This window comes from Pleurodeles waltl, chromosome 4_1 (genome assembly GCF_031143425.1).
Source record: "Pleurodeles waltl isolate 20211129_DDA chromosome 4_1, aPleWal1.hap1.20221129, whole genome shotgun sequence".
Classification (NCBI taxonomy): Eukaryota; Metazoa; Chordata; class Amphibia; order Caudata; family Salamandridae; genus Pleurodeles; species Pleurodeles waltl.
The window spans coordinates 179,430,386-179,449,093 of NC_090442.1; the positions used below are offsets into that span (position 1 = coordinate 179,430,386).

General features: G+C 48.8%; 1 protein-coding gene across 1 annotated transcript in view; it reads left to right on the forward strand.

The window, feature by feature from the left end:
• The window catches only part of TRIM24 (tripartite motif containing 24), a 659,378-nt gene that overhangs the window by 555,986 nt on the left and 84,684 nt on the right, over positions 1 to 18,708 (forward strand). The window contains exon 17 of the mRNA XM_069227983.1: positions 16,533 to 16,685. Coding sequence (XP_069084084.1) covers positions 16,533 to 16,685 — 153 coding nt within the window. The remainder of the gene's footprint in view (positions 1 to 16,532; positions 16,686 to 18,708) is intronic.

Genomic DNA, 18,708 nt, shown 5'->3' on the forward strand with positions numbered 1-18,708 from the left:
TCTTGTTGACTTCCACTTAGATGCTCTCTTCGACTTGTCAGATTGTCTGTATATTTTGGTTTTGACAGGTGAACTGTCTCCTGTGTCCACATCATGGGTACACAGATGAGTCTGTCCAAGGGTCAAAGAGAAGAGATTAGCATACTGCTGTAGGACTTGCCTGCAGTCAGCTTCCTATTGAGCAGTAAGGGTGTCTGAATAGACAACTCCGTCAACTGACCCAACTGAGGTTCACTCTCTGCTTCCTGCCCCTTATCAGTAATCATCAGCATGGTTACATCTGCCCTGTCATAATAGAGCTTAAGGCGGTTTACATGGATCACCCTTTTGAGTGTCCTCCTGGTGGCCATGTCTACCAAGTAGGTGACCTCACTCTTTTTTTCCTAGATAGGGTAAGGGCCACTCCATCTGTACTGAAGTGCCCTGCGAGCCACAGGCTCCCGAACCCATACCTACTGCCCTGGTTTAAATTCTACTATTGCAGCCTTATAGTCATACCACTGCTTCTGGAGCTGCTGGATGGCCTCAAGGTTTTTGGATGCCTTTTCCATGTACTCAGCCATCCTTTAGCGGAGCCCAAGCACATAGTCCACCACATCTTGTTTGGGCTCATGGAGAGGTATCTCCCAGCCTTGTTTTACAAGAGCCAGTGGTCCCCTTACAGCAGAGGTCTCCAAACTTTTTAATGCCACGCCCCCCAGTTGAAAAATAAAAATCATTGGGCCCCCCTCAGAATGTTTCACAATTATTTTATAAACATAGCAATATTTAAATATATCGAAACCTATTTAAACATTGCAGTTAAGTACTGTTACCTTTTTAAAACTGCAAAAACATGCTTCCTTAAAACAAAGGCCTGTTCGCTGTATAATATTTTTGTGGGCCAGAGTCTGGGGGCCCCCGTGGGATTACTTCAGGCCCCCCAGTTTGAAGACCTCTGCCTTACAGGGTGGCCAAACAGAAGTTCAAAGGGGGAAAACCCTGCTCCCTTTTGCGGCACCTCTCTGTAAGCGACAAGCCAGCATGGCAGGAGGGCATCCCATCTCCTTTTGAGTATTTCAGAGAGCCCCATGATCATGCCCTTCAATGACTTGAATCTTTCAACAAGCCCATTGGTTTGTAGTTGGTATGGTGTGTTGAATTTGTAAGTCACCCCACACTCATTCCATATGTGCTTTAGGTATGCTGACGTGAAGTTTGTACCTCTGTCAGAAACCACCTCCTTAGGAAACCCTACTCTGGTGAAAATGCCAATCAGTGTCTTGGCTACTGCAAGAGCTGTAGTAGACCTAAAGGTAATTGCTTCTGGGTATCTGGTAGCATGGTCCACTACTACCAGCATGTACTGATTCCCTGAGGCTGTGAGTGGCTCAAGTGAACCCACAATGTCCACACCAACCCTTTCAAAGGGAACACCCACCACAGGAAGTGGAATGAGGGGGGCCTTTCGGTGGCCACCTGCCTTTCCACTGACTTGGCAGAGAACACAGGAGTTACACAACTCCTTCAACATGTGGGACATATTGGACCAATAGAAGTGGCTGACAAGCCTACTCCATGTTTTTGTTTGTCCCAGACGCCCATCAAGGGGCATGTCATGGGCCAAAGTTAGGATAAACTCCCTAAACTGCTGAGGCATTACCACTCTCCTGGTTGCACCAGGTTTGGTGTCTCTGGCTTCAGTGTAAAGGAGTCAATTTTCCCAGTAGACCCTGTGGGAGCCACTGACTTCTCCCTTTTCCTGTGTGGCCGCTGGCTGCCACAGAGCCTCAAGAGTGGGACAAGTCTTTCATCTGTGGCACAGCTGTTCCCTTGAGGGTCCCCGTGGTCCCAAAAGCTCTACCTGTTAAGGATCCAGCTCCATGGACTCAGTTCCCTCAGGGGATAAGACATCCTGGGAAGAGAGGTCTTGTTTCTTGTGCTGCTCAGAAGCTGGTCCCCCAATCTTCTTGCCTTTTCTCTTGGAAGGTTGGGCCAGTATTCCTGGCTCCAACATTTCGTTTTCACACTGTGCTCTGCTCTGTGCTCTTGTTTTCACACACACACACCAGTTCAAGGATTCCCAGCATGGCTGCATGGGTTTTGAGCTCTACCTCAGCCCAACCTGAGGACTCCAGATTACCTAGCAAGCATTCCACTGGGATTGCAGATGAGGCCACTACCTCCTTCAGGCCAGTAACCCCTCCCCATTCTAAAGTCACCATAACCATGGGATGAGCCTTAGTTACATTGTCTGCACTGGTGACTGGATATGTTTGTCCAGCCAAATACTGTCCTGGAGAAACAAGTTTCTCTGTCACCACGGTGACACTGTCACCTGTATCCCTCAGGGCTTCTACTTTTGTCCCATTGATTAAGAGGTGCTACCTGTATTTTTGCACGTTAGGGGGGCAGACAGCAAGTGTGGCTACATCTACCCCACCCTGAGAGACTAAAGTAGCTTCAGTGTGAACCCTGATTTGCTCTGGCACACTGTTGATCCCACCTGGAGACTGTCTATACCAGTACCAACTGGAGCAGTGCTATGGGGATTCCTTTTTGGGACAGGCAAAGTCTCCAGTTTGGTGTTTACAGCTATGACACCAGTCCTTCTTGGGATCAAAGTTTTTACCGTTATACCCATTTGAGGACTGTGAAGAGGCTCGGAAGCCAGGCTCCTGTGTAGGTTTTTGGGGCCCATGTGAAGGCTTTTTGCTTTTGTCCTTAGGTGTCATCACCCTTCAATTGGGGAGGCTTTGTGACCCCTTTCTTTTGGTCACCCCCAGTGGAAGTCCTTGAAAGCCTGCCTTCTTTCCCAATTCTTGAGGGGAAATTGGACCTGGGTCTACCAGATATTGATGCAACTTGTCATTGAAGCAGCTACTTAAAAGATGTTCTTTCATAAACAAATTATAAAGCCCATCATAGTCTTGCACTCCACTGCCAGTTATCCAACCATCTAGTGTTTTCACTGAATAGTCTACAAAATCAACCCAGGACTGGCTCGAGGTTTTGTGAGCCCCCCCGAACCTAAATTCCATACTCCTCGGTGAAGCCAAAGTCTTCTATCAAGGTATCCTTCATGTGGTATTAGGATTCAGCATCTGCACCGGTGAGTGTGAGGAGTCTATCCATACGCTTTCCTGCACACAGTTCCCAAAGGAGATCTCCCCAATGAAATTTGTTTCGTTTTCTGGTTGCACAAGCTCTCAAAAGCTGTAAACCATTTGATGATATCATCACCTTCTTCATACTTAGAGACAATCCCTTTGGGGATTTTTAGGACATCAGTATTCTCTCTGAACCTATTTAGGTTGCTGCCACCATTAATGGGTGCTAAGCCCATTTCTGCTCGCTCCCTCTCTGTAGCTAGGAGCTGATGCTCCAGAGCTAACCTTTTGGCCTTCCTTGCTAAAAGGAGGTCCTCTTCATTGAGGCTACCCTCACTATTCCCAGAGGAACTGGCATCGCCTGTAAAAAATCCAGATCCTGTGAGCAGTATCTTTGGATATAGAGGCTCTCCCTATTTTGGCGAGGAGTTGGGGGGAGTTCATCCTCCTAATCTCTAACATCTTCCCTATCTGATGGGAGGTCTTCCTCCTCAGCAGGGTGATCCCTTGTATACTCTGCCAAGAGTTCCTGGCGACTGACCTGGATAGGGTTGGACCCTGTTTTAAAAACAAATTCAGCTTGCAGAGGGACCTTAACTCTCCCTTCCCTAGATGGAGGGAAGGGGTGGGGTTTAGTTCCACAACCGTTTCCTCTGAGCTGCTCATTATGTTACTAGATTTGGGGATTACTTTCAGGAACTAAAAACTACTTCTAGTTACTAACCCCTTTCTTAAAATAACTTTGACATCTAAAAAGAAATGCTAAAGGAGGCTTAACATAGGCCCCAGCAGCACTTTTAAAAAAAATTAGAAAAATTTGCAGAATTCAGAAATTAGTTTCTAGAGACAATTTTGGAATTTAGTTGTGTGATCAGGTATTGGCTGAGTAGTCCAGCAAATGCAAAGTCATAAATCCCACCACTGATCCACCAATGTAGGAAGCTGGCTCTGTATATCCAATAGTCCAGGGGTTCCCCAGAGGCTTACAGAGGCTAAGGTAGATAATACTAATACCCTCTTTCGTGGTAGTGTGGTCGATCAGTTAGGCTTATCAGAGGGTAATGCAAAGCAGTTGTTGAACACACACAGGCAATAAATAAAGCACACACTCAATGACAAACTCCAGGTCAATGTTTTTTATTTGGCAACAATATATTTTATTACTTTATTTCTAGACCCACAAGATTTAAGTTGCAGGTAAGTGCATGTGCAAGTTAGTATCCACCATATGTATCAATACCACTTTGTTTTGGTTTGGCAAATTATAAAATGTTCAAATAAAGAGCAATAATCTGTTTTAAAAGTTGACTGCAATTTTCTGAAACAGTCCTTTAGGGGAAGGAAAGTTAGTACCGATTTGAGGTAAGTACAAGATTTACAGTTCTGATTGATACAACTACCTGTGGATTCCTCACCTTATGAATTCTCCCAGTGCGCCAGCATTCAACGAAAATTTTCTTCCTAGCTCCCCATGTCCACGAAGACATAATTGCACGGCTTCGCACGCGACTCCGTCTGATGTCGTCGTGCCAATAAGAAGTCCTCGCCGGCGTGCTGAAGTCAGTTCCGTTTTTTCCACGGCTTCAACGCTAACGTTTTTTTCAAACCTCTTTAACAGTTACTGTTTCGAGGAATTGTTGTTGAGCGTTACAATGTCTCAGCTGAAAAAATCGGGATTTAAACTTTGTTATAAGTGCGGGGTTGCATGTCGGTGACGCATCCTCATGAGAATTGTTTGTGGTGCCTGAGCTCGGACCATGACTTGGAGGGATGCGTGTCCTGCCAATGGATGAACCTGAAGGCCTTGAAGGAGAGAGAGGCTAAGCTCTTCTTGGCGAAAGCTAAGAAGGAGAAGAGGGATAATCGAAGATCAAAGGCGAGGAACACTTCATAAGTCCTCAAGGTCACATAAGAAGTGACGCCGGCACGAATCAACGCCGTTCTTCCAGGGATCAGTCTTGGTCCCCTCCGAGCCGGCGCCATGTGGCGTGGTAGATCAGTCCTACGGTGACTCTGCAGCCTCAGAGTCCACAGGATTCTCCAGCGCAGACTTTGATAGAGGTCTCCGAATCGGAGTTGTTTCAGACGCCTCAGGAGAAGCAGAGGTTTCCTGCCTTCCCGACTCTGGGAGCAGACAAATCAGCGTTCCTCAGTGCTATGTTTAGCATTTCTAACAGAGCTATGGTCCCTGCTGGTGCACCTGCTGGTACCACGGGTCTGTTAGCATTTAGCTGGATTCTCTGGCGTTGTACAAGCAGGCTCCTTTTGTACCCTTCTATCCGGGTGAAGGTGCTCGTTCGGCGACGATGACTTTGCTGACGGCACCAATTGAGTCAAAGCCAGTGCCGAATGGATCTCGTTCGACCCACAGTGTCTCTCCATTCTCTCCTCCCGGGAGCGTCCGTCTGCTTTGAGACTGGCGTTGTTGACGCCTCGTTTGGAGTCTAGTCTGAGGTCAAGGAGAAGAGCCTTGAGGCTCTTGGAGGAGTAGGAGTATCGGCAACAGCTGTTGGAGGAGGGAGAAAGTCCGGAGCCTATTGGTGAATTTCAAGGTCTATAGTCTGCAAGTGGCTTAGATACATCGCCTGAGTGGGATTTCTCATCCCCTGGTGAACTCACAGCGGAGGCAGCTTCTTACCACAGTGTAATAAGAAAGGCTGCTGAGTTTTTGGACCTGCCTTTGCCAGCATCAGAGGCGAAGACAAACATTTTAACTGAGGCGTTACATCCATCTAATCTTCTGAGCCTCTCCTCCCTTTTAATGATGCCCTTACTGAGCCTATTATGGACATTTGGAGGAAACCTGTTACGACTCCAGCAGTTTCCAGGACTGCGGCTAGGACAGGTGATCCGCAATTTCTGTCACAGCATCCAACGCCTGAAAGCTTGGTGGTGCAAGCCTATTGTTCTGCGAGGTCTGCTCCTGGTTCGTTCCCTGCGACTCCTTCAGATAGGGAGTCGAAGCATATGGAGCAAACCGCTAAAAAGGTCTTCTCCTCGTGCAGTATGGCCTTGAAGTCTCTCAATGCTACGTGTGTACTGGGAGGTATATCCATTCCCTGGTTTACTCAGCAAGAGCTCTTGTGCCAAGATTGCCTCAGGATGTGCAGGGACAGTGTGATGATCTCCTGTTGGACAGTCAAGCGGCAGCCAAGCAGGTTATTCAATCTGACTTGGACACATCAGATTTGGTTGCCAGGGCGATGGGCACTACAATGGCAACCAGGAGGCATGCCTGGCTCAGGGCTTCTGGTTTCTTCATGGATGTTCAGGCTACTCTTATAGACCTTCCTTTTGATGATGAGAAATTGTTTGGGTCCAAAGCAGATTCCGCTTTGGAACGGTTTAAAGAAAGCAGTACTACTGCAAGGTCTTTGGGACTCCAAGCTTCATCATCTACACCCTTTAGGTCTTTTCAAAGGTTCAAGAGTTTTGGCCGGGGGTCCTCTTTCCGTGGAAGGCCACAATCCAGTGTTCAGCAGCCTGCCCAACCCTCTCTACAGATCTTTTTGAGGTCGGAGGAGGGTTAGGATGCGAGGATCCGCTCAATAGCCTTCTGCTTCATCCTCTTCCTCTGAAGGAGTCCACCAAGGAAAGCAGCCCTAGTTTTCTCTCCTTTTTACATCATGTTTCGCCCGTAGGGGGAAGGTAATCTCATTTTATCCACTAGTGAGAGTTAATCACATTGGACTCTTGGGTGCTAAACATTGTGGGGAAAGGTTATGCCCTTCCTTTTCTAGAGCTTCCCCCTCCCATCCCTCCCCGTCAGTGTTTTGCACAAAAGATAATCTCCTGTTGCTTCAACAGGAGGTGCAGCCCCTTTTGTTAAAGGGTGCAGTAGAGTTGGTTCCAGAGCAGGCGAAGGGTCAGGGATGTTATTCAAGGTATTTCCTAATTCCCAAGAGGGATGGTTGATTAAGGCCTATCCTGGATCTGAGGACTTTCAATTGGTTCCTCAAACAAGAGAAGTTCAAAATTCTGACTCTAACACAGGTTCTTCTTGCATTGAACAAGGAAGACTGGATGGTGTCTGTCGACTTGCAGGATGCTTATTTTCATATACCTATTCTGAAGTCGCACAGAAAGTATCTCCGGTTTGTGGTAGGGTCGCAACACTACCAGTTTGCGGTCATTCCTTTTGGTCTTACTTCCGCACCGCGAGTCTTCACGAAGATGATGGTAGTGGTTGCATCAGACCTCAGAAGGAAGGGGATATCTGTATTCCCTTCCCTGGACGATTGGCTGATCAAAGCCGGGTCCCCAGAGCTCATGCTTCATCACTTTCAGGTGACAACCCACTTGTTGTTCAACCTGGGCTTTTCGGTAAATGTGCCCAAACCTCACCTGGAGCCCTCTCAGCTGCCTTCATAGGGACAGTACTGGACACAACATTGAATCTGGCCTACCCTCCTCCTCGGAGCATTCAGAGCATTCAGACGTTGATTCCAATGTTTCAGAATGGAGCGGCTGTTCCAGTCCTCAAGGTCCTACTTCTGCTTGGTCTGTTGGCTTCCTGCATTCTGTTGGTCACTCATGCACGTTGGCACATGAGGGCTCCCCAGTGGTGCCCCGGCAACCAGTGGTTTCAACACAAAGGGGATCTCAAGGTTTCGATAACGATCTCCAGAGACGCTGCAGTGGGTTTACGATGGTGGGCTGTGGACGTCAGCCTTTCCCCAGGAAAGGCTGTTATGTCTACTACCGCCGGTGGCTACCGTCATAACGGATGCTTCCAATCTAGGGTGGGGAGCTCATCTGAGGGACCTGGAGATCAAAGGTCATTGGTGTCCAGAGGAACAGATGTTTCACATCAATCTGTTAGAATTACGGTCAATACGTCTGGCTCTCAAGGCCTTCCTCCCCTCCTTTCGCGGTCAGTCAATTCAGGTCTTGACGGACAACACTACAGCAATGTGGTACATCAACAAGCAGGGAGGAGTACGGTCGTAGCTTCTATGCTGAGAGGCTCTGCGGCTCTGATCCTAGGCACAGGACCATCGGATTTGCATAGTAGCAAACCATCTGCCCGGAGTTCTCAACGTACGTGTGGACGGTCTCAATCGGCATTTCTTGGCCGATCACGAGTGGCATCTCCGTCCAGACCTGGTTCTTCTCATCTTCCGGATGTGGGGATTTCAACAGATAGACCTGTTTGCCACTCAGGAGAACGCACACTGCCGTTCTGCAGCCTCCAGTTTTCGGTGTAGGGGGTGTTGGGGAACGCGTTTCAGATGTCTTGGTGCGACAAGTTGCTTTGCACGTTTCCTCCCATACCTTTGATTCCTCAAATTCTGAGGAAGGTTCTCCAAGATAGAGCTCAAGTCATTTTAATAGCCCCAGATTGGCCAAGAAGGGTTTGGTACACAGACCTTCTCCAACTCTCACTGTGCCTACTGCTCCGTCTCCCTTACAGGGTAGACGTCTTCTCGCAGGGGCAGGTTCTACACCCCTCCCTCCAGAGCCTGCATCTACATGCCTGGAGATTGAACGGAGCAATCGGAGTTCCTTTATAAGCCAGGCGACACTCCGCAAGACTGTCTATGCCAACAGATGGTCAAAATTTGTTACTTGGTGTGGATAGAGGCAAATTGATCCCTTAAAGGCCCATTTGTCTGATATCTTGCCTTTTGACCTTTCCTTGGCACAGAAAGGTTGTGCAGTTGCGACTGTGAAGGGTTATTTGTCAGAGCTGTCTGCCTTTCTGTGCCTTCCTGGTCAGCTTTCCTTGTTTAAGTCCCCTATAGTTATTAGGTTCCTTAAAGGCTTGACTAACAAGTTTCCTCCCACTCCGTTTGTCATGCCTCAGTGGGATTTGAATTTGGTTCTGACTTTTTTGATGGCTTCACCGTTTGAGCCTATACATTCTTGTCCTTTGAGGCTTTTAGTTTAAAAAAAAAAGTTTTACTACCGGCTATCACGTCAGCTAGACGTGTGGGTGGGCTTCAGGCTCTTAGTGTGAAACCTCCTTTTACAACCTTTCATGCTGACAAGGTGGCGCTGAGAACCAGGGCGGCTTTCCTTCCTAAAGTGGTCACTCCCTTTCATATGGGTCAGTCTATAACACTCTCGTCCTTTTACCCTCCTCCCCATCCATTGAAGGAGGAGGAAAGACTTCATCGCTTGGATCCAAGAAGGGCTCCGAGTTTCTACATCAAGAGGACAAGAGACTTTAGGAGTTGATGATCAACTTTTCGTTGGATATGTGGGCAAGATGAAGGGCAGAGCTGTCCACAAGAGAACTCTTTCCAGGTGGGTCATTCTTTGCATAAAGATTTGTTATTCGATAGCAAAGAAGGTTCCTCCTGAAGGTATTAGGGCCCATTCCACCAGGGCTGAGTCTGTCACTTCGGCCTTTGCTAGAGGTGTCCTAGTTGTTGAAATTTGTAAGGCCGCAACTTGGAATTCCCTCCACACTTTCGCGAAGCATTATTACTTGGACTCAGAAGTTAGGAGGGACGGCCATTTTGCATGTTCTGTTTTGTAGGATTTCTTGGTTTGACCAGTCAGGCACCCACCTCCGAGTGCAGGACTGCTTTGGGATTCTATTCATAAGGTGAGGAATCCATAGGTAGTTGTATCCATCAGAAGAACAAGTTACTTACCTTCGGTAACGCTTTTTCTGGTGGATACAGTAGCTACCTGTGGATTCTTCACAGTCCCACCCGCCTCCCCGTTGCCTGTCTGGTCATGCCAAGACTTCTTTTATTATAAGTGTATATGTTTTTGATGTTTCTATATAAGCAGACATTGTGGTTAATATTTGTATTTGGATTGGTATATGTTGTTCTTGTAAGGTCGCTATTTACCTGTTCGCCTCGAAGGCACATAAAAAATGGTGACACTGACGTCAGCACGCCAGCAAGGACTTATTATTGTCACGATGACGTCAGACGGAATTGTGTGCGGAGCTGTGCAATTAAGACGTCCTCGTCGACATGGGGAGCTAGGAAGAACAGTTCCATCGAATGCTGGCGCAATGGGAGAATTTATAAGGTGAGGAATCGAGAGGTAGCTACTGTATCTACCAGAAAAAGCGTTACCGAAGATAAGTTACTTGTTCTTCCAGTCTCCTCAGGTTAGGATGTCCACAGGTTGGGGATTAAATTAACCCCAAACACCCAACACCAGCAACACTGGGCCGGCTGGGTGCAAAGGTCAAAGTTGAGGTCGATTTAACATGCGCTCCTGTGGAGACTAGAGGCACTCAAAATCAGGCCTATTTGCAGGTATGTTCCCGCGTCTTCAGAGGACGGACCTGTGGGGTTTAGAGGAGCACCGGGGAGGCCACAGGTCAGCACCAAACTCACACCCTCAGCAGGGCAGCTGGGTGCAGGGTGCTTTCCTATAGGGGGTCACAAAGATGCTGCAGCTGAGGTCCAGGGGATTGGTTCCAGGAAACCAAAGGCTGGACAAGGAGGAGGGTTGCCTGCTGGACGTTGCTACACCGAAGGTCGGATTCCCCAAGGCCAGGGAGCTGCAGGTGCAGGGGTGCATTTTGCCGTTGGGAATCTTAGTCCGGTTCTGTTGCGGTCAGGGGAGTCCTCCGGTTTCAGGCTGCAGGCGTCGTCGTGTTGGACAGGAGGGGTCAACCAAGGATGGGCACTAGTTTAGAATCGCATGGGGACCAGCTCTAGTCAGGTGGGCCACCTGAACACGGGCTGTGGGCGTCCGGTGCAGAGTGGACAGGACTCTCAGATCTGGGGCGGTTCTGGAGTCCTTGGATGGAGTTTCTTCTCGGATAGGGCCGCTGTCCACAGGAGTTCTTGGTCCTCCCTGATGCAGGCTGTCCTCTGGAGGCTTTTCAGAGTTCGCTGGTTCTGCAGGGTGCGCCGTTTTCTTTTTGCAGGGCTTTGGAAGCTGGAGACAGGCCAATAGGGCTGGGGTCAAGTCAGTTTGCGTCTTCAGTCTTCTCTGCTGGGGGTCAACTTAGCAGTTCTTGTTCTTTCTTCTTGTGAGGTCGTCAGGAATCTGGCAAGCTAAGTTCACGGAGACCTTAGATTCTGGTTTTAGGGGCGTTACAGGGGTCAGAGGGCAGTAGCCTTCCTGTGTCCACTCCCTTTTGGGAGAGGGACACAGACCTAACCCTATTGCCCCCTATCCTCCAAACCAAGATGGATGATTTTGCAAGGAGGGGGTCACCTCAGCTCTGGACACTTTAGGGATGGTCCCAGCTGAGGTGGTCACTCCTCCTTGTTTTCCCTAATTTTCCCACTGGACTTGCTGCCAAAAGTGGTGCTTTGTGTGTGTGGGGAGCGCTGGGTGTTTGCATCTCCACTAGCTGGAGTGCCCCGGGGCACTGTAACCGAGGGCCTGAGCCTTTGACGCTCACCGCCAGGTGTTACAGTTCCTGCAGCGGGGGAGGTGTGAAGCACCTGCACCCAGAGAGGGCTTTGTTTCTGGTCACAGAGAGCACATAGGCTCTCATCCCATGTGGTCAGAAACTTGTCTGAAAGTGGCAGGAGGGCACAGAATGGTCAGTTCCGCACTTGCAGTTTGGCTAACATACAGGGGGCATCTCTTAATGCCCTCTGGGTGCAGTTTTCAATAAATCCAACACTGGCATCAGTGTGGATTTATTGTGCTGAGAAGTTTTATACCAAACGTCCCAGTATTCAGTGAAGCCATTATGGAGCTGTGGAGTTTGTACTGACCAACTCCCAGCCCATATACTCAATATGGCCACACTGCACTTACAATGTCGAAGAATGGACTTGGACACTGTAGGGGCATATTGCTCATGGAGCTATCCCCTCACCTGTGGCATAGTGCACCCTGCTATTTGTAAATGTGTTTCCCCCTTTGTCATGCCTCAATGGGATCTCAATCTAATTCTCTCATGTGTGCTTCTTTCGAGCCACTGTACAATTGTCCCCTCCGGCTGCTCACCATCAAGACATCCTTCTCTGTGGCAATAACATCAGCCCAGAGGATGAGTGAGATACAGGCCTTATCTAAACTGCCATATCTCACTGTGTTTCCAGAAAAGGTAGTGCTGCACACCCGTGCCTTTTTCCTTCCCATGGTGGTGACCTCATTCCATCTGGGTCAAACTGTCCCTTTGCCACCTTCTTTACTGTCCGGTATCCCTCTAAGAAGGAGGAGTTCTACCTTGACCACGCAAAAGTGTTCCAGGTGGACGACCAACTCTTTGTGGGGTATGTGGGAGCAAAGGTGGGACGGGCAGAACAAACGTACCATTTCGCGCTGGGTCGTTCTCTGTATTAAGATCTGCTTCGCCCTGGCTAAGAAGCAATCTCCCCAAGGCTTAAGGGCCCATTCCACCAGGGGAAAAGCTGCAAACATGGCATTCAGACATGGAGTTCCAGTCCTGGACATCTGCCGGGCATCAACATGGGCATCCCTGCTTATGTTTGCCAAACTCTACTATCTGGCCAGTCGGGTGTGTCGGATCAGGCATTTCACCCATTTGGTCCTGAAGGACGTTTTAGTCTGGGCCATTGCAGCCCACCCCCAGGAGAATATGGCTTAGATATGTAATCAAAGGTAAGCAATCTGCAGCTAGAAGTCTCCTTCAGATGAACAAGTTACTTACCTTCAGTAACGCATTATCTGGTATAGACTTGATCTAGCTGCAGATTCCTTACACCCACCCCTGCTTTCCCACTCTGCGGAATTCTTACTAGGGTTAGGGTGATCCCTCTATCAGGACCCTAGTTTTGACATGCATTGTATCAGTTCTTGTCATGGCTCTGTGGTTCTGGCATGGAAAGTTATGATAAAAATAACTGACGTCCGTGTGCCTGGGTGGCGCCTATATAAGTGGCCGCAAGGTCGCTTCCGGTTCCAGTGATGCAATGTGAGGCCAATTAGAGCCACCCGACGGCGCGTGCAAGGTGTATTGCTTAGGATGAAAATCAAGTTAGCAGCTGACAGGCCATCGGGGACAGAGGCTCTCCGTTATGATTCGGCCTCAATTCTGGGTCTCATTGAGAGTGCCTATGAGGCTTCTGGGAAGCTAGCATCCTGCTAGTCCATTATGCCAGGTGACTTATGTGGGCTCTTCAGTGGAACCTGAAGTCTCATGACCCCAGCACCTATTGGATTCCCTCCAGGTGTCAGAGGAGACTGCAAAAGACCCGCAGTAATGACTCGACCGCAGGTGGACCAGCGGCAGACCCCTCTCCCTGCTTCACCCAGAGCTGAAGTTGGTGACAATTAAATCACTGCTGTGTTTCTGTTGACATCTGGGAGAGCTGAAGATCTGTGGAATCGGATCTAAATCAGGGGCCCATCTTCTTATCAGCATTTTGGGCCACCCACTTGGTGTTGAACGGGTCCTGCTCTCTGTCAAAGGGGACTGGTTCAGGGGTCCACAGACACCACACCACGTGTGGTACTGCAGCAAGGGGGGGGGGGGCTGGAAGGAAGTCGTGGACTTGTGCCAGGAGGCCTTGCATCTCTGTATGTGGCTGGAACACCAGGGCATTTTTTCAGGTGGGGTAGCACCTAGCGGGATCTTTGAACTCCATGGCAGACTAACTCAGCTCTCAACACCAAGCTGATCACGATTGGCCTTTTCTCTGGGAGGTAGTACACAGTCTCTTCCCCAGATGGTGGGAAGGTGGACTAGATCTGTTAGTCACGACTGAGAACACTCGATGATGGCTGTTCTGTGAGTTAGTGTTTCCAAAGCGGCCCTTGCTTAGAGATGGGATTTTGATTACAGTGGAGCTCAGGACTTCTGTACTCTTTACTGCCAATACCACTTCTGCCCTGAGTTCTGAGATCAAGAGCGACTAGACCGAAGTCATTCTAGTGGTTCCGGACTGGGCAGGGAGAGTATGGTATCCCGAGCCCCTGGGCATGAGCATCTGTCCTCCTGTCAGGCTTCCGCTTTGAGCTGATTTCCTGTTGCTGTAGCATTGTAGGGTCCTCCACCCCAACCTGTTCCCAGTGCTTGTATATTGAGTGGCAACAGTTGAATGCTTTTGATCTCCCTCCCGGGGTTGTGGGCATTATCCTGGCAGCCAAGAGTCCCTCTAGCAACCTGTGTACGCAGGCCAGTGGGACAAGTTTGTAACCTTGTGCATGATCAAACAAGGCCAACCCACATTGTGCCAAGCTGTCTGAGGTGTTGTTCATGTTGCCTGTAGCCCAGCATGGCCTCGATTTGGACATTGTTAAAGGGTACCTGTCAAGTCTTTCGGCCTTTTCACAGTTGTTGGACCAGCCTTTCCTCTTTAAATCACCACTTATGAAGCGTTTCCTACAAAGTTTCCTCCCCCTTCACCTTTCGTTATTCCCTTTGTTGGACCTAAATTTAGTTTTTACCTTTCTCATGTGTTCTCCATTCAAACCTATGTGGTACCCTTGGCTCACGCTTCCTCTTTGCCAAAGGTAGTGACTACTTTTCATGATGGATAACTTATCACTCTTATTATGATGTTTCCTGCACCTCATCCCTATCAGGATGACTGCTTTGACTGGTCCCAAGGAGAACTCTTAGGCCCTCATTACAACATTGGCGGTATTGACCGCCTACCGCCAAGGCGACGGGCGCCAACATACTGCCGCCGTGGCGACCAGCTGGCAACGCGTATCATGGCCGCCGACGGTATTCCGCCAGAAATCTGCCGGAACACCGCCAACGGTCATGACGGCAGTAAGGCGGCGTTGCTGACAACAGCACCACCATGCCAGCGAAACACCACCGACCGTATCATGAGCAATACGGCCTGGCGGTGTTTTGCTGGCGGACGCTGCTGCTGACAGCAGCGCCGCGGACTGTCTCCAGCCGGAGGACCCCCTGCAAGCAGGTAAGCCTGGTTCTCCGACTGGAGATGGGTGTGGGGGGTGTATGTTTTGGGATGCGTGCCTGCGGGTGTGAGTCGAATTGGATGCATGCGTGAATGAGTGATTATGAGTGTTGTGTGTTATGGATGCATGTGTGTGACAAGGTATGTTGGTGTGTGTTGTGTGTGGGTATGTATGTGTGCATGTGTGGGTGGAGGTGGGTATGCATGTGTGCATATGTGTATATAGGTGCGCATGTGGGTGTGTATATGTGTGGGGGCGGGAGCTGGTGGGGGAGGACTCTGTGGAGAGGGTAGGGGACGGGCGAGACCCCTATCAGTGCCAGGGAAGGAATTCCCTGCCACTGATAGTGCCTACCGCCATGGTTTTCATGGCGGTACAAAAACCATGGAGGTAGGCTGGGTCGTAATCCCGAGGGTGGGAATGTGACGGCCGCCGGGCTGGAGACCGAAGTCTCCAGCCCAGTGGCTGTTACCACCCAGCGGTCGTTGTGTTAAAGTGGCAGTGTTGGATGGCGGTAACTGGCAGGGTCCAAATCCCATTTTTGTTTTTTTCCGCCGGCCTGTTGGCGGTATTACCGCCGCTTTAACACCGACCGTCAGGGTTGTAATGAGGGCCTTAGTTTCTACATCAAGCGTACCATAGAATACCAAGTGGACGTATAGCTCTTCGTTGGTTTCATAGGAGCAGAGAAAGGAAAAGCAATGCAAAGTACAACAATTCCCTGCTGAATCGTACTCCACAGAAAGATCTGCTATGCACAAAGCATCTTCCTGATGGCTTGTGGGCTTATTTGACCAGAGCCAAGGCTGCTACTATTACGTTGCAATGTGGAGTGCCTAACTTGATAATTGTCAGACATCTACATGGGCGCTACTGTATGGACAGCCAGGTGCACCGAGACGGGCACTTTGCCTGTTACGTCCTGCAGGACTTTTTGTTTTGAGCTAGTTCATGCACCCACCTCCCTAGAAGTACTGCTCTGGTATCTATTCTAACATGTGCAATCTGCAATTAGAAGTTTCTGTGAGAAGAATGTTTTACTTACCCTTAGTAACACACTACTGCTGTAGACTCTATATAACTGCAGATGCCTCACCATCCTCCCATCGAGCAAACTGACCAATTAAAAAAATCTTAATCTGGTAGTCTGCGCACTGGTCACAGCCAGTTTGATTTTGGCTCTGCGTCTGCAAGTGCATTAGAGTCGAGAAATCAAATGATGTCAGAACTCATGGGTGGCACCTATATAGGCCTGCGCATGTTGTATCCAATTCGGAGTTGCAGGCGCCACCTCCCTGCGCACTGGGGTACTGCTTCAAAGTTTTCCCAATCCAGTCTGGTCCCTGGGTAGTATTGTAAGGTGAGGAATCTGCTGATAGAGTTCCATACACCTAGCAGTGCAGTTCGCTGACAAATAGAATATTATACCAGGGTCTTGTACTGTCTAGTATTACTGAAATGTGCACTTACATGGGGATAATAAAACTTGCAGTGACTTAACCTGGCTTAAACTTATTAGAGAACTAATGGCGTTTCACAAACCGAAGGTATCCAGCCACTGCTGAAAATAAACAGGTAGAAATTGCATGGAGATGCTGGGAACGTTTGGATTGGTAGAAGGTTTTGCACAGTTAATTGATTGATAAAAGTGCTGCTTTCCTCTAGGTACCTGACTACTACAAAATAATTAGGAGGCCAATGGACTTGTCAGCTATTAAGAAGAAACTTCAATCCAGTCACGGTCCTTGTTACACAAAGTCGGAGGAGTTTGTGGCAGATGTTCGTCTGATCTTCAGGAACTGTGCAGAATTTAATGAGGTGAGTAGAAATGCTGATGCAGGGATGTAGCTCTAAGCTGTGTATGTGGAGAATCTATTGTGGCTATCAAAGGATTTAAGGTTGTTGAAAAGAAGTGCATGTTTCTCGAATGTTATGATTGACAACATCTGTGATGGCAAACTATAATTTCAAGCTAATTTAAAGTATTTCTTCCCATTCAAGGTTTTACCTAAAGACTGCTTTAGCGGTCCTGACAGCTTCATGTTTTCAAAATAATAGTAATAATACATGCATATAATGGGCTTTTAGACAGTCCTTTCAAGCAGTTAGACTGTTCAGATGTTACACAAACTGTGTACCCTCTCAACACATAATGCAGTACAGAACACTTGCCCAGCCTAATTATTCCATCTGATACCGTCACTTTGACTGCATTTCGCTTGTGCAGAAATTTCAAGCCACGTAAAAACAAGTATTGGCAAAGCCAATAGCACTTGCCTACGCAAAAGCTATTCACTTTAAAAATGTTTTAGCCTGGCTAAAGCGTGGCTGCTGTACAGTGTAGGAAAGGAGGATCTTTCTGACATGGTTTCCGCCACTTTTTGCGTGGTGTCAGTGTGTTTTAACTGTAGTACACTGGGATCCTGTTAACCAGGACCCCAATTTCAGTGTTCTCTCCCCTAAATGTGGATGGTAAGTAATTCTTACACCACACAATTGGCATGCTGGTGTACCCTGTAAGTCCCTGGTATATGGTACTTGGGTACCCAGGGCATAGGCACACCAGTGGTCCCCATGGGCTGCAGCATGTATTGTGCCACCAGTAGGAGCCCATGCAAACTGTGTCTACAAGCCTTCCATTGCAGCCTATGTGAAATAGTGCATGCACCTTTCACCCCAGATATAAGGTTTACCTTATATCGCGGTCACTGCACGTTTGACTCTATAAGTCACCCCTAAGGGCCAAGGGCAGGGTACCTAACCCCCCCACCCCCAATCCAGCTCCTCCTCTACGAAAGAGCACAGGGATCTACCAGGTGGCCCTTTGATTCGGTCGTCTTGGAAACAAGATGAGTAGATGCCCCCTGGAGCATCTGTCTGGTCAGTTCAGTAGAGTCGCGACCCTGAACCACAACCCGTCCCCCTCCCCAACCGGTGGGTCATCGCCACCTGGATGAAGGAGAGCTGCCTTAAGTTAAACTCCAACAAGACCGAGATCCTTAAACTCAGCACTCACCATAACAAGACAGATCAGCTCAATCGCCTCCACCTGTTTCCACACCCTCCGACTCCTCCGGAAGATCTTCAGATGGATCCCAAGTGACTGCTGCAAGACTGCTGCTGCTGCTGCAAGACCAAAACACACTCCCTGATCACTGTGGCTCCACATCGAGAAGAGGATCAACTTCAAGCTCCTTGTACATGCTTACAGGGCTCTCCACAACCTGGGACCCAGCTACCTCAACCACTGCATCACCTTTTACTCCCCTGCCAGACCTCTCCGCTTCTCTCAGCAGTCACTCGCCATCGTACCCTGTAGGAAAGTACCATCTTGCCTGGCATGTTACCCCCATATTTCACTGTATATATGTTGTTTTAGTTGTATGTGTCACTGGGACCCTGCCAGCCAGGGCCCCAGTGCTCATAAGTGTGCCATGTATGTGTTCCCTGTGTGATGACTAACTGTCTTACTGAGGCTCTGCTAACCAGAACCTCAGTGGTTATGCTCTCTCTGCTTTCCAAATTGTCACTAACAGGCTAGTGACCAATTTCACAAATTCACATTGGCATACTGGAACACCCATATAATTCCCAGGTATATGGTACTGAGGTACCCAGGGTATTGGGGTTCCAGGAGATCCCTATGGGCTGCAGCATTTATTTTGCCACCCATAGGGAGCTCTGACAATTCTTACACAGGCCTGCCAGTGCAGCCTGAGTGAAATAACGTCCACGTTATTTCACAGCCATTTACCACTGCACTTAAGTAACTTATAAGTCACCTATATGTCTAACCTCCACCTGGTGAAGGTTGGGTGCAAAAATACTTCGTGTGTGGGCA